The 19,219-nt window shown below is 43.1% G+C and overlaps 1 protein-coding gene across 1 annotated transcript in view; it reads right to left on the reverse strand.

Annotated features, from left to right (window-relative positions):
• The window catches only part of CYTH3 (cytohesin 3), a 50,140-nt gene extending 33,505 nt beyond the window's left edge, over positions 1-16,635 (reverse strand). The window contains exon 1 of the mRNA XM_048961184.1: positions 16,449-16,635. Within this exon, the coding sequence (XP_048817141.1) occupies positions 16,449-16,476 (28 nt within the window). The 5' untranslated portion in view covers positions 16,477-16,635. The remainder of the gene's footprint in view (positions 1-16,448) is intronic.
• Between the last annotated feature and the right edge of the window lie 2,584 nt (positions 16,636-19,219).

A 19,219-nucleotide genomic window follows, 5' to 3' on the forward strand; every position in this document is an offset into this window, starting at 1 on the left:
ATGGAAAGGGGCTGCATCATCCCAAGAATGATTTCTGACATTTTACTACTGATTGAGCCAAGCATACAAGCAATGCTAACCATCATTTAAAGAATGCTAGGCAACTGCAAAATGACAAAACTTCAGGTGAACGAGGCTTTAACAGATTTCCATTAAGTCATCAGTAGATTAATATTACCCTGTACAGCACACACACAAAAAATCATATAATTCAAATCTACGTCAGAAAATTAGCAAATAACCATCTTGGTGAGTTATACTACATTCTCTTGGTGCCAAGGGAAACGATTAGCACTGGACTACCTCCAGGTCACCAAGCACCACCAAAGTCACTCTCCCTGAAGGGAACAGGAGTGGTCAAGCACATGTTCCGCAGCTGACAAGCATGGGAGAGTGAACAGCACCAGCTACTGATGGCCATCAGGTCAAACACGTGGGATATTGTGGGAAGCCAGACTGTTTGAACTTCTACCACCACTGAACAGGATTTAGCTCCACGTTCCCAGCAGTTCAGCATCTTCCACTGGCATGCACCTCCTAGTAGCTGCTGTGAACTACTGGGTTAACCACACGTCTCACTTCCAACCTAGACAGCTTCCAGCTCCAACATCCCGGCATCCTGGACCAAGGATGGGACAATTCCTTCTGAAAGCAGAGACTATCCCAACATCTGATGAGCGAGGAAGAGTAAACAAGAACACACTGATCCTTTCAACTTTTGAATGGACATTACGAGAAGAAACAAAATTTGCAGCTGTGCATTTCAGCTTCACCCTTAGCAGCCAGCTGTGTTTCCCACAGTACTCCTGGTTACTGAGGGGAAGCATCGACAGGCTTGCACCTACATTTTTTCCTAGGAGAGAGCCTGGAAAAAGGCTTGAGAAGCAAACACACCCAAGCAGTATCAGACATTCCTGTCAGATCCATTAGGAGTCGCAGCATGGAAAAACAACAGTAATGTCACTGAGCAGCTGCAGTGGGGTCCCAGTAACCAGGCCCCACAGCCACCAGCCAGCAATATCATCAAATTCTGCTCTATATTCATGCACAGTTCATTAGACCTACTGCGTTCCCAGCAAGCCAGCCTTTCTGTCACAATTTTCCAGTAACATCTACTCTTGGCAACAGAGGAGCCACCCTCTGTACTTCACTCATTAGTGGAGAGCATTAGTCAGTTTCTTATGATTGCTGGCTCCTTCCAAAGCATACAAATTCAGTTAAAAAAAAAAAAAAAAAAAAAAAAAAAAAAAAAAAAAAAAAAAAAAAAAAAAAAAAAAAGGAAAGGAAAATTCATCCTTCCCCAGGTCTGCCTGACATGGCTCTAAAGGCAGATACCAGAAGCAGTACTTACTGCAGAAACTTCCTATTTATTCATTTTCCAAGACCAGTTGCAGGCTACAGGAAGTGGAACAAATGCTGGATTTGAAAGCAGTCTCCATTCTCCAAAGAATGCCTCCAGAAGACAACTACAGAGTGCTATGATAGGCCTATTCACTTCTCCTTAAGTAGCATTTACTTTCCTCCAAGACAAGACAAATTTCAGCATGCATAACGTGATGCCTGACCCTCTAAACTACCAAAGATCTTGCAGCCTCATCCACATTAGCAGCCCAGATACCTACAGTGGAAACTGCTGAGTTGTATGAAATAGCTCTGAACAGCACTGTTGCTCATAAAATACTTTACTTCCTGGTCATCCTTGGCTTGAATCTTGCTGTGACATCAACATGCCCATTGGCCACAATATGTCAGGAATTTATTCATGGATTTCCTAGTGAAGGAAGAGCAAGGCTTAGTTTAAGACCATAAAGCATTTTCAGATTCCTCAGACAAGAGTATATTAAGCATTTGTGGATTGTTGGTTGCCATCACTCCATGCAACAATTAGCTTGACAGGTCACCAATCCAGACACAGAAGAGCTTGCCCTCTGGTTCACTGATAAGAAGTTAGCTGGATGGGTCCACTCACCGTAAGGTTAAACCTCTGCTCCCCCGTTCTCTGCTTAGCAAAAAGCCATCAGTAGTTTACATCAAATCTGTCTCACCATACTTAAAAACTGAACACATTCAGCATGTTTTTGAGGTTTCTTGGTTGTTTTTGTTCAGTTGTTTGTTTGTGTTTGTGTGTGTAAGCATATGTTCTGTGCTGCAAAAAAAAAAAACAACGGTAGTGGGTTGCTGGTTTTTTTTTTTTCCTTTGTACTTCAAGCAGACCCTCAAATAAATACATTCCTCCTTTTTAAACATTTCCTAACAGTTTCAGTCAGATCTGCCAAAACAGTACATTGCCCTTTCTAAGCTGTTTTTGCCAATATTGACAAAAAACACCACATTCCTTTTGGAGATCAATGAAAACCAATCAGAATGTGTATTTTTTGTACTTTATAAGTTAAACATTTTTCCTCAGCTAAGTGTTCAAGAAACAATCTGTATCCCGACGACTTCAAAGATCTAAGCAGTTTACTTTCATTACACTCCCGTCTCAGACTTACAGCACGTAACATTCAGCATTTGCCCTGAAACCGAAGAGAGAAAGGTTTAACAAGCTGTAAGCCACTAACTGCCGTTCACCCCTCACCCTCTTTCCAAATCCACCGGCTCTGCTCCTATTTATAAATGTTCTTACTCAGATTTCCACTTCATCCTGCCATGCTCAAATAGCTAACATTTTTCTTGATTGGGAAACAACCGAATGGGACCAAACACGTTAGTTCTGTTACCCCTCAATGTGATGCAGAGGGTAACAATAAAAGATGCCACTTTTTGCTAAACTAGTAAAACCTACAGCAAATTACAATGTTTTTAACTGTGGATCCCAGTCCCAAAAGACAATGTGGTTACATATAGCCTCTGCTAAGCTCATTTCCAAAGAGCCTCTCTCTCTCTCTCTCCTCAGGGCAGTGCTCTACCAGGCATTAGCTTTCATTACACAAACTTTGTGTAAGGCTGAAAATACTCTGACTTATATTAGCATAGTTGCAATCATCCTGAATTTGCCTTAGAGCAACCAAAAATACCAAATTCTGCTAAGCAGTCTGTAGCAACAAGGTGCCTGTCTGCAACTCTGGATGCTGCTAATGCAACAAGCGGTAAGAAAACCTGTTAATTCAGGTTAGAGATTCTTCCATCTTTCACAAATGGACATTGTGACACGGGTACAAAACCCCTGGTGAGTGCCAGTCACAACAGAACACTTTCTTCATTGTTTTAACTATTCCTTGCACACTGAGGTACTAATAACAATAGTGGCATTATTAAGCACAGATTTTCATCATCAACAGTCACCCAGTCCAGTCCCAGCAGCATACATCTAGCACAAAACAGCCTACAGTTCACTCCAAAACTACACAAAAACAAGCTCATGAAGATTCTTCAGCTACAGCATCTGTCCTACCATCTCCACAATGTCAGAACAGACTGGACTTCAGACTTTGCTGAAGTATTTGATGCATGGCCAGAACACCCACGTGCCACATGCAACTGAAGCCACCAAAGTTCAGCCAGTATATCTGAACATTCTGAAATCAGTTTTGAAAGATTACATTTAGATTCTGAAAGAGAAAAGGTCGACGACAATTGCTCTCACACAATCAGGCTGGCAGAAAGATGCTTCCATTTGTCTCTGGTTGTAAACCTTCATGATAAAATGCCCACAGCCAGCTCTAATGGAACCTTTTTTCCTGACTTGTTCTGCAGCTGTACTTTAAAAAAAATGTCTCCTCGTATGCCAAAGAATCACAGACCTCAATTAATTACAAACCATCAATGGAAGTCTAGCCATCCTGCATTGTCCTAACTCGGAACTTATGATCTCACTTCCGATCTAAAAATATTTCCCACTGATTGAATGGAGCTGCACACATTTTCACTAAATACTGCAGCACGCAACTTCGCACGGCACACATAATGTGTTCATGCTGAGTAGATGACATAGCATAAGAATTAACAGCAATGGAAAAAGGCAACTTATACAGACCCACAGAACATAATCATCACATTGTTCATACATCCCTGCCACCACTGTTCACTCTGTTCCAGAAAGTCTCCAGAGGAAGCAAGATAGAGCAGCAGAAGCTGATGAACTTCCAGCTGCAAAGGGGTGGGAGGGAAATGAAGCAGAGTGATTAGCTGAAGAGATTTATTGTACACATACATTCAGTGTTAAAACTCAGCCTCTACTGCAATGATTTCTTTGGTATTCATTTGATGGTTTATGATTCAAATGCTACCAAGCTAACAGTTGCTCAGCATGAAAGCTTTTCTTCAGAACACAAAACAAGGTTGTGAAAAGCCAAGACCTTGATAGAAAAGCACTCTTACTATATCTCAAAAGTGAGAAGGACCTTCTGATATTAACCCACCAGACTGGAAAATCTTATCTCCTAAGTCTGTGTGAGTCCAGAGAAAAATCCAGTGTGCAACAACTCAAAAAACGCAGTGTTCTCTCTCTCAAGATCTTGCTATATTGCTTTCTTCAACTCAGAGAGCTCACTTCATTCTCTAGGCACAAATACTTAAGAGTTTTCCCCCAAATGCATCATGAAGCAAAATTTTTTATTCCAGTTGCTGTATTTTAACAGCCTTTGGCACAGGCAGAATCTGCATACAGCCAATGCTGCAAAAGACAACAACGTTGAAAATGATTCCTTTAGGCTTTTCACAAGTTCATAACATATTGCTTGGAAGAAAACAACTTTGAATACCACCCTTGTAAAAGAAGTCAGTTGTTTGTCTTAATTTGAATTAAAAATTAGATAAAATAGAGGGGACGGGAAACAAAGTCCAAACATGGCTATATAGTATATATCACTCAGTACAGTAATTCAGCAAAATGAAAGTAATTATTTCCTTAATTAAAAAGAAATAAATATAATTTATTTAAAATAATATATAAAAATATATTATTTTTAATTAGTTGCAGGTTTACAAAATGCATCAATAGCAAATTAATTCAGTCACCATGCAAATGATATCAACTATTACTGCCACTTCCCATGGAGCACAGGAATCCTATCACAGGAACAAAACCTCCTTGCTCTTACCGCTGACATTGATTAGCAAGCTCAAGAACTCCACAGACTGTTACATGTCACATAGCTGCAGGGACATCCCAGGGATTTCTACCTTACAACTGACTTGTTCTGCTTTCAGAAGTCATTTGCCTTCAAAACACACGGTTTTGTCCGCATTTCACTTCCACTTTGAAGTAATAGGCCAGCTCTTACTAGTTCAGGAAGGAAAACACGTTGTTGTTGTTGTTATGTTCTAGAACAGTGGACAAAAACATCAGGCTGTCTGACAAGCCAACAGGCTGACCCAAAACTTTTTTCTTTTAAAGAAAAAAGCAACAAAAATAAAAGCATTAATGAAGTGCATTCAATGCACTAATACTACAGAGGATTATGCTCTAGACAGTAGTTCTGCTTTGCAAATCTCCTCACTATCACTAATGGAAGTAACTTACACTACTTCAAACTGGTTCGTCCTATCAAGTAGGACCTACTTGCGTATTATTTGTAATAAACATAATAGTCTGACTAGCATAATTACAAAGTGATTGAGCAACTATATTCAAAATTAAAGACTCAGAGTAGCAGTAACAGAACTCTGCAGTGTAGGTTGCCATCTGATGAACTGTGTCTGCAAGTGTAGAATGGAATGGAGATCTGGAAAGCAGACAGAGAGCCAACAGACGGTGCAGCTCTACGCTGGCATCACTGGTCTCAACAAATAGGAGGCTGGCTACAATTACAAAGAAATGTCAGAGATGTGACATTTTCAACAAATTAAAAAGAAAAAAGAAAAATTGTTTTGAAAGTATGAAGTGTGTCTTATTTTGGTCATCCTTAAGTACTCTCACATTTGACATACCTGCTATATTTCTCACTCATGTTGTTTCATGTGAATCGAAACCGTCATCTGCAGAGCTGGAAGCACAAAATATATCTTAGAATATATGAACTCTGAAGAAAAGTATGAGGCTTCTCCCCTCCCTAAACACCTCAGCTCTACAAGACGACTGGTGAAACTCGGTGTGGAGTTATTAAAATCAAAACAGTTCAACAAAATTTATGTTGTTGCTTCAAAGAGAATAAGGAACTTTGTTTCAACTAAAACTGATGAACTTCTTCCCTAAGTAATCTAAAAGAATGGCGACCTTCCCACACCATTCAGCTAACTCCATTTCTAAAAAAAAAATAATACATATATATATATGTATATATATATATATATATATGTATATATATATATATATATATATAAAATAAAAGGAAGAACTCTGAGATGACTTAAAGTCTACAGCAAAATCCGAAGGCGTTTAAGTATTTCAGGATGCAATTTATGGCAGAGTTCTGAAATGGATACTCCTAGTTCCTGTTGCTTTTACTGGAATATTTTTATGGAGAGTCATTTTTTTCCCACCCTACCCTTTTCCTTTACTGAATTTCCACACAATAACTTCAAGTTGACCATCACCGGACATCTGAACAACAATAAAAAAGCTACAGCTGGATCCTGTATTAGTCCCAGCTGCATGGGATCTCTGGCTGCCTTCACAGAACAAGAGAAGTCAATAGGAAAACAGTAGGGAAACTTCTTTTAGCAGCCTAACTTTGAATAAATCACTTTTCCATATGCTACTACAACAAACTATTTTACTACTTAATGCAAACTGAAATTTTTCTCCCTGTTTTCACCCCTTTTCTTAAAAAAAAATAAAATAAAATAAATCTCTCTTTAAAAACCTTTACTACAAAATACCAGAAAATAATCATCTCCAGATGGTCTTTCAAGTCTAACATACCACAATGGATGTATCTGCCAAGTCCACCCACCCACAGGCTCCATAAACTTCAGAGTATTATTTGTATTTAATTTGGATTACTAATTTCACCCAACCTTTTCCATTTATGATACAAGTTACTTTTGCAGGCTCGCAAGGTAAGCAGAAGATACAAAAGGACACTAAGAATAGGGACATAAGGTGCACTCTCTGCTTAGGCTATCAGTGAATTCACAGCGGAAGGGCTGAAGCTTGCCTTCTTTTATGTTTGCTCTTATAAAATATCACCTAATCTTTTAAAACATTCACGTGAAATTATGTCATTTATTGGTACAAAACCAAGACTAAACACTGCAGTCCTTCCAAACTCATGTTGAACAAAATGAGAGAAAAGAGCATTAGATGTATTTTGATTTAACAACAAGAAAAAAAAAAGCCCTTGGGGGGGGAAGCCTCATCCGAAATCTTTAAGAAGCAAAGATGCTATTTAAAGCCCAAAAATGCACTTCCTACAGAAAAAAAAAAAAAAAGCCACCAAGAAAACACACCATAAAATCAACTCCACATGCTGTATTTGTCTGTCGTTACTAAAAGTCCTCCAGCAAACTGCAATGTCACAAACAGATCTCACATAGCAGAAAGGAGATGGGCTTAACACCTAGTTTGGGATTTCCAACTTGCAGAACAAACCAGCATCAGCTACAGCACCCATCAGCAAACCAGGCAGCTAAGGAAAGCCTCTGCACTCTCCCTTCTGTGATCAACAGTTCTCACAGACACAGCAGTTGTTTCTCTAAACTTTAGGTCTGACTGACCCCGACTACCAACTTCAAATTGCAGGTAAACAGCAGCTTGTACAGAAACTGCAATTCAGGAGTAGCAGCTCCAGGACAAGAGATGTAAGAAAGAAGCACAGCGTCATTTCTCCTGTTCCTACAATAATGCTGGATTCTGCATTACAATGCTGCAGGTGCACAACATCAGAGAAACCAAAGGTGGGACAACAGTCAAAACCAACCTGCAGAAGAGCGGGTAAAGTAAGTTCTATAAAATAAAAAATTACTTTTGAGACTATAAACATACACCTCAATAATACAAACTGCCTGCTAATGCGTGGCATGACAGATACCACATGCAAAGAGAGCTTTCCCCAGTGTTTGTTAGCAGTGAGGTTACAAAATACAAGGCTACACTGAGGTTTACTTTGGGCTGAGAGAGAGGTTCCTGAAGATGTATGGCTGAACATTAAGGGCCTGGTTTGGGGGACTACGTGCAGAATTCTGGCAGTTTACAGAAAAAGAATTGAGAAAGAAATAACCAAAAATTGAGGGCAAAAAGGGAAAAAAATCATAAAACAGTACATGCAGATTTACCTACCCAAACCAATAAACTACACAGATCTACATCAAGGGACTATCAGCTGGCGTGGTTCATACACTGCAGCTCCTGCACGGGCAACCCTGAGCAGCCGAGCACTTCACACAGAGAAGAGTCAGGTCTACCTGGTCTTCTCAAGGACTCAGAACAGCACCCACACAGCACCAAGCCCCTTCCCTGTACTCAGTACGATTTCAGGGTCAGAGAGCACTCTTAGTCTGCAAGGTTCCTCCCAAAAAACAGTTTCTCCATTCCAAAGCCACCAGCTCTTCTTGCTGCCGCTCGGCTTAGCTCAGCTTCTTGGGAAAGCCTTCCTCCACAGCCCCTGGCTGCCCAGGCAGGAGATGCAGCCACAAAAACAAGCAGCAGATTTACAAATTCAAAAATGGGATTTGCAAGTGGTCAAAACTGTGCTCAGAGGGAACATACAGCCTGGTGGGAAAATTCCTCTTGGGTCGATTTGAATGCCTGGGCAGGAAGTTCATTAGTCCACACTTAAATGAGTAAGGGAAAAAAAAAAAAAAGACTCAGAATCTGATTACTGAATATAAAAAAAATACTCCTTCCAGCAACAATAAGTCCTTATTTTGTCATCAGCAATCCGCTTATAAATGCCCTTTTGCCAACTCCCCCTCTTGCAGCATGCCTTGTGAGGCAGCAGGACCCGCTGCTGTCAGCATCTGACCCTACAGACAACACTGCCTGTGAGCCAAACAAAGATCTCATTAAGGACCACGATATTTACAGGGCATCAAAATGAAAATCCAACAGCAAATAAAAGCTTCTGAAAACCTGGAACTGTGCAAGCAAACAACCTGAATGGTATTCTGCAGTCTGAATGTGATAGCACACAACACAGCTCCATGCTGGAATTTACACTTACAATTAATGGTGCGGCTGTACAAAAACATGGAGGTGACCCATTAAACAACCACATCTCACAGTTCTGAGACAAAACAAGAGGCCGTTTTCCTGCTTGCATGCACCAGTTCTTTTTCAGCCTTTCTGTGCATGAGAGAAAGGGAGAGCAAGCAGCAGAGAGACGGATCTGTGCCCTTTCTATCCATCTACTCCTTTTGCCAGAGCACCTCCTGCATATTGCTCCACTCCAACATAGTTTAACCAAAGGAAAGATGATACAAGCTTCATGAGAACTGGTGCTCACCAACAGCAATTCCCACAGCTGCAGCTGAGCCGCTCCAGCACCCTGCATCAGCTCTGCTCCCAGCAGCTGCAGGACATCGCGTTATGAGGCGGATAAACACACCGGGATGGGTGCCAGACACAGAACTACGTAAGGAAGGGATGGAGGGTTTGTCACTGGAGACAAAATACCTCAGGACCACCACAGGAGAAGGCACAGCCTGTGAGACACTGCACCACCTCCATAGACTGTGTTCCATTGTTTTCACACAGCTTTCCTGTTCTGCTAAGGAATTAGAGGTATTTCATCTAAAAAAATTTAAAGAGAGACTTTCCTCCTTTGATACGAAGGACTCATATCTGCAAGAACAGCAGCAGCTTCCCAAAATCCACCTGAGCAGCTCGATCTGATACAGAATAACAGATCTGAAATCAGACTCAGTGATCTCAAAATGAACTTATCTACAATTCTCATTCTGAACCGAAGAACTTCCTTATGAAATTCAGTCAGGAGAGTTATTAGTTAATAGTCTTGCAGGAAAATCTATCCTTCATAAAATTTCCACTTGGTTGCAAAATAACAGTATCAATTTCACAAGTCTTCCACACACCTGGCATAAGGCAACTATTTCATTTTATAGTAATCAGAACATCTGAAATGAAGGTAATTAGTAAAAGCACACCAAGAAGCCCAACCTGCTGAAAAATCACACCAAGGACTGCCAGTACTTGATGTCCTATACAAGAATCTGATTCATGGTTCACAAGCTTCCAGCGTGCTACACCTCCTATTAACTCTGTGAGATCTGACTTTGTCAGAGACGCTTCTTCGTGGGAAATGTTGTTGGATATCCTGGAAAGTTGGATAGTATCTGTATGTTCCTTCTTGCATGTCAGCTTTAACTGGAAAAGCTCCCCACTTACATTGCACCTATGTGTAAAAAGATACTGGAACTACAGTACAATTGTAGAAGCAGCTAAGCATCACTACTTTCCTTAAATGAAACTTCATCTTACCAAATAATGGGTTTTAAAAACCTCAGAAAGTAATGAAATAAATGTGACACAGATGTTCACTAAGAAAAAAAAAAAGAACAAGAATGTTTTTACTTCATAGCAACCAAATAGGTCAAGCCATTTCCTTCTTCAGGCAAATCCCAGAGGACCACAGAACACATGGTTTTCTAGTGGATTTTCTGTGTCTATCCCACTAAAAGGAAATACTGCCGTCCAAAATATTTGCAATACTAAGTTTTCCCATGAAATTGTTGGGAGTTGAAAGAAGGAAGTCATATGCAATTAAAAACAATTTGCTAGATGCTGAAGTTATACAAATGGCATAATTAAATATACTTTTACTATTTAAGCCACATACCTCCCCTATAGAACATACTGCTCTAAAAGAACACATAGCAAAGAGCTCAGAAATACCAGTGATGGCAGTTCACACAAATTTTTTTCTTTGCTTCCATAAATCTTAAGGTAAAATGCCACGTGTTCATCACCACCGTGGGATTCCTGTCCTGCAGATCTACAAGCTGACAGGTTTTTCCAATAAAATAGCTGCTACGTGCTTCTTTTCATCCTTGGTGAAAGAAGCCCATGGTCACTGTGTGCAAACTCTTCATTAAGATGAGTGCAATCCTTCAGCATATGCTTAAGGACTTCTGAACTACAGGATGACAAAGTGATTCAGCTTTATAAAAGGAAGAAAGAATCTGTAGAGATTCTTTATCGTCACAAACCAGCACCCTTCGTGTAGCCCAGCCCCAGACAGAAGCTTGCAGACAGCGTGTGAACCCATGATCAGATTAAATCTACTCAGGCATTCAAACATTAAAATGAATACTGCATAGGAAAATACAACCTATTTCTTAAGTTTCAGATTGCAAAAGTCTTCAAAGGGTTTTGCATTGCCCTTTGTACAAGTCTTCTACAGACTGTTCTTTAGGAAAGAGTAGATTAAAACATCTGATTTATTTCCTTGTCAATAACCAATGTCATTGTGAATCCACAGGCACCAAGACAAGAAACAGCTAGAAGAAACATCAGGAGGTCTGTTTTAGACTCGTTAAGCTTAATATGACAATTATGCAATCTTAAGATGTCAAACAGGCCAACATTTTAGCTGGGACAGATGGCAGTGGAACCAGAGCAGGCAGTATATGCCGTGAGTCATCACTTCAAACATGATTGTTCAATTTTTATTTGCAAATTTGATTGTCCAGATGAAGATGTACTGGAGAAGAGAGCATTAAGGCAAGCACAGAGCCCTGCAAATCCTAGCAAGAAGTTGGAAGCAGAAAGATGATCTTCCATATGAAAAAGGGATTAACAGGACAGGAGGGGAGTGAGGAGCCAAGAGAGAAAAAGAAGCCAAGAAAGAGCAAGATTTCAAGAAGAAAAGCATAGTAAACAGGACTAGAGACAGCTGGATGGACAACAAGGAAGGGAATGTTCTAAGCATGAGGGGTCAGGACAAGTGTGGAAAGGACCTAGGATGAACCTGGAGGAGATGCTCTTCAGACAGTGACTGCAAACAGCTCATTCAATGACTTCCAAAATGAAAAGGAGATGGGGCAGCAGTTCAACAAGCAACTGTGGCCAAAGACGATGTAAAAAGAAACAGACAAAAGCATGCTTGCTTAGGGAGGAAAGGAAGCGAGCAAAAGATAGCAGTGGATAAGATGGAGCTATAGTACAAGCAGAATGGCTTACAGCTTTTAATCAAGAGCTAAAAGCTGTGCCAGCAAGTGAGAAACTTATCGGTAGAAAAGATGGCAAGCAGAAGGAACTGGAGGAAAGCTACACTGCATTTCATCAACTTTCCCTTAAGAAAGCGTTGAAAATTCTATAAAGAAGGGGATCAGACTGAGAAACTTGATGTGAACTGCAGGATGTCTCCTGGAAAGCACTGTGCTGCCTTGAGACATGCAGCCCCTCACCTGGTAAAGGCTCTTACGCGCCACTGATATTACAAGACTGCAATATCCATTTTGTAACAGCAGCACACGGGAAAGCCACTTTCACATGGCTATTGCTGTGATTCCCAGACGTTGCTCTGCAAAGTACTCACTGTTCCTCCAAGCAAACTCTACAGGGCTTTTTCCTAAATGTAATAATCCACAGATGCTATGTTAGAGGCACACTGTTCCACTAAAACCCAGGTCCTGATTATGCTGCTGTGCACCAGCCCCCAAATCTCATTACTCAACGATTCAAGTCTGGCAGTCTCTGGAAATTTTATCAGCAAAAATGTAATGTCTTCTTCCCAGCCACAGCTACAAATACCAAACATTAGGCTAAGAAAAACCTTGACATGTTACTGCAATTAAGAAGTCTACTTTCTGATACCACTACAAGTAACTCATATTTACAATTAATTACTAATACTAATGCATTTGGGGATAAAAGTTAAGACCCTAATGAACCAACACGTAATCTGTACAAATTGAAGTAAGCTGAACACAGAGAAGTATTTATTTTGCAAAAAGAGACTTAGTTTGAAGCCCTGCTGGCTGACAGAAGACATTTATGCTGTTTCCTTTTGAGTTGTATGTCTGAATTTGCCATTATTTCTCTCCCTAGCACCAGGAGGTTAATCTGATACTCAGGTGCATTTTTTTGTTCTTGGCACTTTCTCAGCATTATTAGAACTCCAAAGAACTTTTGGGACAACTTTTTAAAACCACCAGCACCAGTTATCCACTTTGATGAGTCTGGAGAAAAACACAGTTAATATTCTTCTTTATTAAATACATTTCTTATTTTGTGAGTTTCTTTTATTTTAAACAAAACATGCAAATTCAGTCTTGAATGCAATGCAAACGTCTATAACCATGAGCAAGCCACTTGAACTCCCCTATCTTTAATATCTGCCTTTGAAAGACACTACAATCCACAGGTTGCTGAAATATACAGATAAAACAACTTTCCATAGAGAAATTTGGGGGGATGGTCTTTCCTTTTATTTACATTTAACAGCTTTTACCTATAAGCAGATAACTGCTCTGCCACGCAGAAAAATAGAAGTCATCTTGCTAAATCTGGTTTGGCAGCAAATCTGCTCTTCTGAATCTTCTGCAAGATGATCTGGTCCTCTGGTCCAACTCCTGATGGTCTGCCTCCATACCAGAAATCCACGTGCTACCTGGCACCATTGCTGGCGAGCACAGCCAACAACTGGCTGCCAGCTAAACTGCTCTCCAACCCCAAGGAAAGCCTCAGCATTTGGAAACAAACAGCTCCAGGAGCAATAGAGAACAATAGAGAATCCTCACTGTCACAGTCAGTGCTAGAGCTTCGTGTATTTGCTGAGTACAAGCAAGATTTTAACCTTTTAGCACGCCTGATGAGAGTAATGAGAGCTCAAAACAAACATGCATACAGAAGTCACTCAGTACTCGATCCCATAGGCTTTTCCACATGGAATGGCACTGAGCTGGATTTGGAGACTACGAAGCAACTGCACAACGCAAGTTCAGAGGAACAAAGAGCGGTACTATGCCAGCCTGCCTTCGGCACACCTGCTGCAACGCTCCATGCAAAGATCCCGACTGAGCAGTACCACTGCTACAGGACAACAGAGAGCATGTAAGAAAAGCCTCGCTCAGATCACAGAATGTGTGATTTTAACCCAAGCGAGGAGAGGGAGGGGGAGAGACTTCCTGGATGAAGTGAACCACAGAGATATTTTAATCAGAACACAAAAGGAGGCTGAGACGAACACCAACTGACGCGGATCATATCGCATCAATAATCCATGCACACAGCCTCCGCTGAGAGCAACGGGAGGTTTGTGTGTAAATGGCTTGTACAGAATAAACGCATGCCCCCATTTAGACTCCACACAGAAGAGAGAAAACATCGAGAACAATTCCCGTGATTAACATTTCTCTTCTGCCAAGTGTTTCTAAAATAATCCTGACTTTACACAGCCCTGCTTTTATTCACAGCTTTCACAAGTGATGGCAAAATAGCTGACCCCATTTGTCAGATGAAGGAACTGAAGCATCAGATGCAAATGAAACTGAGGAGCAGGGCAGCAGGCAAAGCTGAACTGGGAACTGCATTTACCTTCTGAATCACAGTTTAGTGCCCTAGATATTTAGATGCTTATCTAGATCAAGCCTCTAATTAGGATGATTTGGCACAGTCCTCAAATAATTGTCCTGCTGCCTGCAGTACCTGTGCACACCGATAAGCTCAGCTGCACCAGTTTGTCACTTCACCATGAGAATTTCTGGGGCACTGCTGACATCCTACAAAGGTTCCAGCACCAGACAGCCCTGCTGAGAACCCCTGGCAGACCCAGAGCCTCACTGCTTGGTAGCACCAAGGCGCACTGAAATTGGCTGTCAAATCAACACTTCCCACATGCTTTCCATTGTGCAAAAAGAAGGGGGAGAGGGGGAGGGAAGACTTAATTCAAAACAACAATGCATTAGCTGGAAATGATCTAATTCTGGTGTTCCAAACTGACTGTGCTCCATAAGAAAAAGTCAGATAGGATCTCTAGTCAGGAAAAGAGTTCAATACTCACAAGAGACTAGCGTCAACCATCAAATACAGATAGGAGAAAAATGAACCATCTTATTAGCCTACAAATGTTTTACAATAAAGCCAAATAGGGAGGGATATTTGAAGAAAGTCAAACATTCATTGGTGTGATACAAAATTAAAAGTTTCATTCTATATTAAATCTGACTTCTTCCTCCTCAGAAGCACTGCAGGACAGACTGCCTCCTTCCAGGCTCTGGGTGCTTTTCTTCCTAAGAAAGTCTAGCTTTGAAACACACACACCTGACAGGACTGATTCAGCAAGAGGTCCATGTTCCAATCTGAGCCTGGCACATCAGAACTACAACATGACACAGGGCTGGTGCCAACAGCAAGTATCTCCATCTCCCTCTCCTACAAATAAACAGCTCATAACACTGTGAAAATAATGTATGTTGAGTTTCGTCAATCTTCTGATTCCAGTGTTCAATTGCTTCCAATGATCATTTTTAAAGGAGAACTGGCTTGTTTCGTTCTTTGTTTTCCTGGCAAAAGACTTAAGCCCAACACTGATGAGGCAGGTGAGAGAGCTGAGAAATGGCCATGCTCCTTCAAGAGTTATTCCTCTGATTCATCGGAGCTTTTTTCTTTCCCAAGTTGTCAAAACAAACACCACACCCACCTGATTTCCGAGTTCTGGGCAATTACGTTTAAAATTAGCAATCACCGTGTAACTATTAATCATACGAGCCTTAGCCATTATTTTATCCATTTAGAAACAAGCGATACCCTCAAACACGGCGCGTTTAACACTTGGCAGCCATCCGCACCGAGCAGCCGTTGGGTTACAGCGAATGTAGGGCAGCCCTGCAGCCACCGAGCACATGGAGCCGGCCGGGCACACAGCGGAGGGCTCCTCCAGAGGGAAGGGAGCTTTACGCACGAAGCACACTAGAAACAAGACGAAGAAAGCAGGCTGCAAACCCGCCGTCCTTCAGCCGGGACAGTCTGCAGCCTCCGAAAGATTAAAGATTAAAAGCTCCCCTAGGATGCAAGCCCCGATTTGCTAAAAGTGCTGTTTGGGAACATTAGCATCGCTGCCTTTAGGAACGGTTCGCCTTGTTTAAACTGGATGAACCACTCCGGGATTATCACCGAGCCTCCATTAGGATGACACACAAACAGAAGCCCTCGCAGAGCATAATTATTCCTTTCACCGCTCGCACAAACGCCAGATACACACTTTTCTCTCCCTCCTCCCCAGCGGACGCGCAGCTGCGCCCGGGGAGCGCCGCGATATCTCCGGGCGGGATCGGAGCCAACGCGGGGTTGTCACCGCGCCGACCGACCGACGGCCGGACGGCCGGGGCCCCGCCGCCCCGAGAGCGGCCCTCCGCTCGGCCGAGCCTTCCGGCCGCGGGCACGGAGCCCCATCGTGGCCGCCGGCACCGGCGCTGCCCCCGCGCCCGGGAGGAGCCGGGCAGGACGGGGCACGGAGCGCGGAAAGGAAAAAAAGGCGCGGTGCCGCGCCGCACGTCCCGGACTCGGCCGCGCTCCCCAGCCCCGGTCCGGGCGCGCCGGCCGCGAGCGAGCGCCGCCTCGGCACGGCGGCCAGGTGCGGGGCCGCGGCCCCTCCGCCACTCACCGCCACCTCCGCCGCCTTCTTCGTCCATGTTGGGGCCGCGCGCAGCGCGCTCCGCGACTGCCGCGGCTCAGGGAGGCCCCGGGCTCAGCTCCTCCCGCCTCTCTCTTCCTCCTTCGCCGCCGCGCTCCCTGGCCCCGGCCCTCCCCACCCGGCGCCGCCTCACCCCGGCGGCGGCCGCCGGCTCGGCCCAGCCGCCCGCCCCTCTCATGTGACCCGCGGAGGGGCGGGGGGGAGGCAGGGCCCGGCCGGATCCGTGCCGCCGCCGTCGCGAGGTCGGCTGTCCTCGCCGTGCTCCCTCCTCCTCTCGGGGGGCGGCCGTGCCCGGGCTGCGGGGAGCCTTCCGGCCGCCGTCTGCTTTTGGGCTTCCCGGCGCGGCCTGGCGGCGCTCGGCGCCCCGCACGAGTCAGGCAGGGAGCGGGAGGAGCTCGAGCCGCCGGCAGCTAGCTGAGAGAGGGGCTGGGAGGGGGTGGGGGAGCAGGCTGGGCGAGCCGGGGAACGTCCGTAGAGCCGCCGGGACTTCGAAGGTGTCCCAAAGGGAAAAAAGAGGTGGGGGTGACAGGAGGGTGAGGGACAGGAGCTGGGCTGGTGCCATATTGTGAGAGGGTCGAGTTGGGTGTCTGAGTTGGGTGGTCCCGTGTGGAGCCAGGAGCTGGACTCGATGATTCTTACGGGTTCCTTCCAACTCAGAATATTCTATGAATCTACAACAGAGAAAGCCACGTCAGTAATGCAAAATACTGAAAATTCAACAGTTTGGTCAAATTAATAGTTACAATGAAGAAATTTAATTCATCACAAGTTAGTCTGATTTGATTGTCCAAAAAGGAGCCTCGAGCTCACAGTGTTCGTGTTTTCTCTGCAGCCTTGCTTGCCCCTGGCTCTTGGGTCAGGTGCTGGAGCGCTGCTGGGTGCTTTTCCCGCAGTGGCTGTGGAAGTTTTGTCTGTCAATGGAGCTCCTCATACACAGTGCGGGATTTTGCACAGAGTGTAATGCCGGTTTTGTAAGAAAAAGAATTTGCCTGCTTACAGTCATGGGACTTGAAATACTGGTGGGATTTCTTAAGTACTTGCTAAGATGGGCAGTATGACACCACTGCAGCCAAAGCAGGTAAGCAGGAGTGTGCTGGCACCAACCACGCTTCCTTCCTTCCCAGGAACCACCCCACATTATTTTTTAAAACCTTTAGTGGTAAAATTTTATGCAGAAAGGAAACGGGGGGAGGAAGGGGTCAGCCAACAGGAAGGTATCAGGGTTTTCATTTTCCTGTTACGGGCTGGCATGGCACAGTGTGTGTAGTGGGGGCTGTCAGCAGTGCTCACCTCCTGACACCGCTGCTCACTGCTGTGCTCTGAATGCAGAGCTTTGGTTCTGACAGCTGCTGTGGTGATCAGGTGTCCCTCAGCAAGAAATCATAAGCATCACAACCTCTAAAATGCTCCCACACTCTCCTCTAGGTTTAATCACCGTATGAAAAGGAGGTGATTACATAAAACAGCACAGCCTTGGTAAGAGATGCATTTTCCAACTACGTAAAGTGCAATTAAGGATGACTTCAAAATCAGTTTGAATGCAGATGAGTTGACGGTGGGCTCTGAATATTTTTGCCCACTGAGCAAACTCTTAATTTACATTAGAGGGGAATCTGGTTGGTGAGAAAAATCCTGGTGTTGTTTCATCACAGATGTTTTCATTAAATCTGTGTTTTTTTATGCATTTGTGTAAGATATACTCCATTCTTTTCCTGCTTTCATTTAGCAGTGTCATTTTTAATCTTCCAATATTTAAATATAACTTTTGATACAAGAAAAAATCTACTGCAAAGTAAAAGCCCAATCATTACTAGCAGAAAAGAGTGAGCTGTGGAGAACAGTCTCTCTTCCACCAATTCAGTGGCAGAATTCCTGCTGGCTTCAGTGGAAACAAGACTGGGTTTTAAAATAAAATAAATGGATGAATGACAAAGATAAAAACAATGTGTGATCCAAGCAAGGAAAAGAGACTGTCCTAATTATAAGTGGTCGGTTGGGATATTTTATATAAATGTCATGCTGAAATCAGACAAACTTGTGATGAATAAAATTTTGCATTATAACTTAATTATTAATTTGAGCAAATAGTTGAATTTTCAATATTTTGCATTACTGATGTAGCTTTCTCTGTTGTGGGTTTGAAATATATCTTGAGGAAAGTCTGTTACCTTCAGTCCCATGATAGTAGGATGACTTAACCTTACAAAATACAGAAGAGCACTAAAATTGTAGTGCCTTCTTCATGGCTGTGTGTCTCTGCAGTGGTGGCACACAGTCCTCAAAACTTCATTTTTTCCTGCATATTGTGTATTCTGCAAAGACACTTATTTTTGCGTGAGCCTGATCCTACACGTGTTCTAGGTGTAAAACTTAGTTCTGCATGCAGGGTTCTTACCAAGCAAAGCTGTTTAATCCTTAGGTGAGATATGTGATATAAATTTTAGAGATCTAAATTTTCATTACATCTCCTTTTCCCATGTACTGCTTAAATCTGCCATGTGTGGCTGCAGAGCTAACCAGGGCAGGAAGAGATTTTGTGAAAAAGTCAACTAAACAGCCACAGTTCTGCACTGTAACCATGGCAGTTCTACCATGGGAGAACTATTCTTTAGTTCATGGAATTGCATAATAACAATACCACTGTAATTAATACTGGGCAGTTTCCTGCCAACAGAGGGACAGGTGCCAGATAGCAAAAAAGATTATAATCTCAACAAAATTTAGGGTATGCTCCAATAAAC

This window comes from Lagopus muta, chromosome 15 (genome assembly GCF_023343835.1).
Source record: "Lagopus muta isolate bLagMut1 chromosome 15, bLagMut1 primary, whole genome shotgun sequence".
In the NCBI taxonomy this organism is placed as follows: Eukaryota; Metazoa; Chordata; class Aves; order Galliformes; family Phasianidae; genus Lagopus; species Lagopus muta.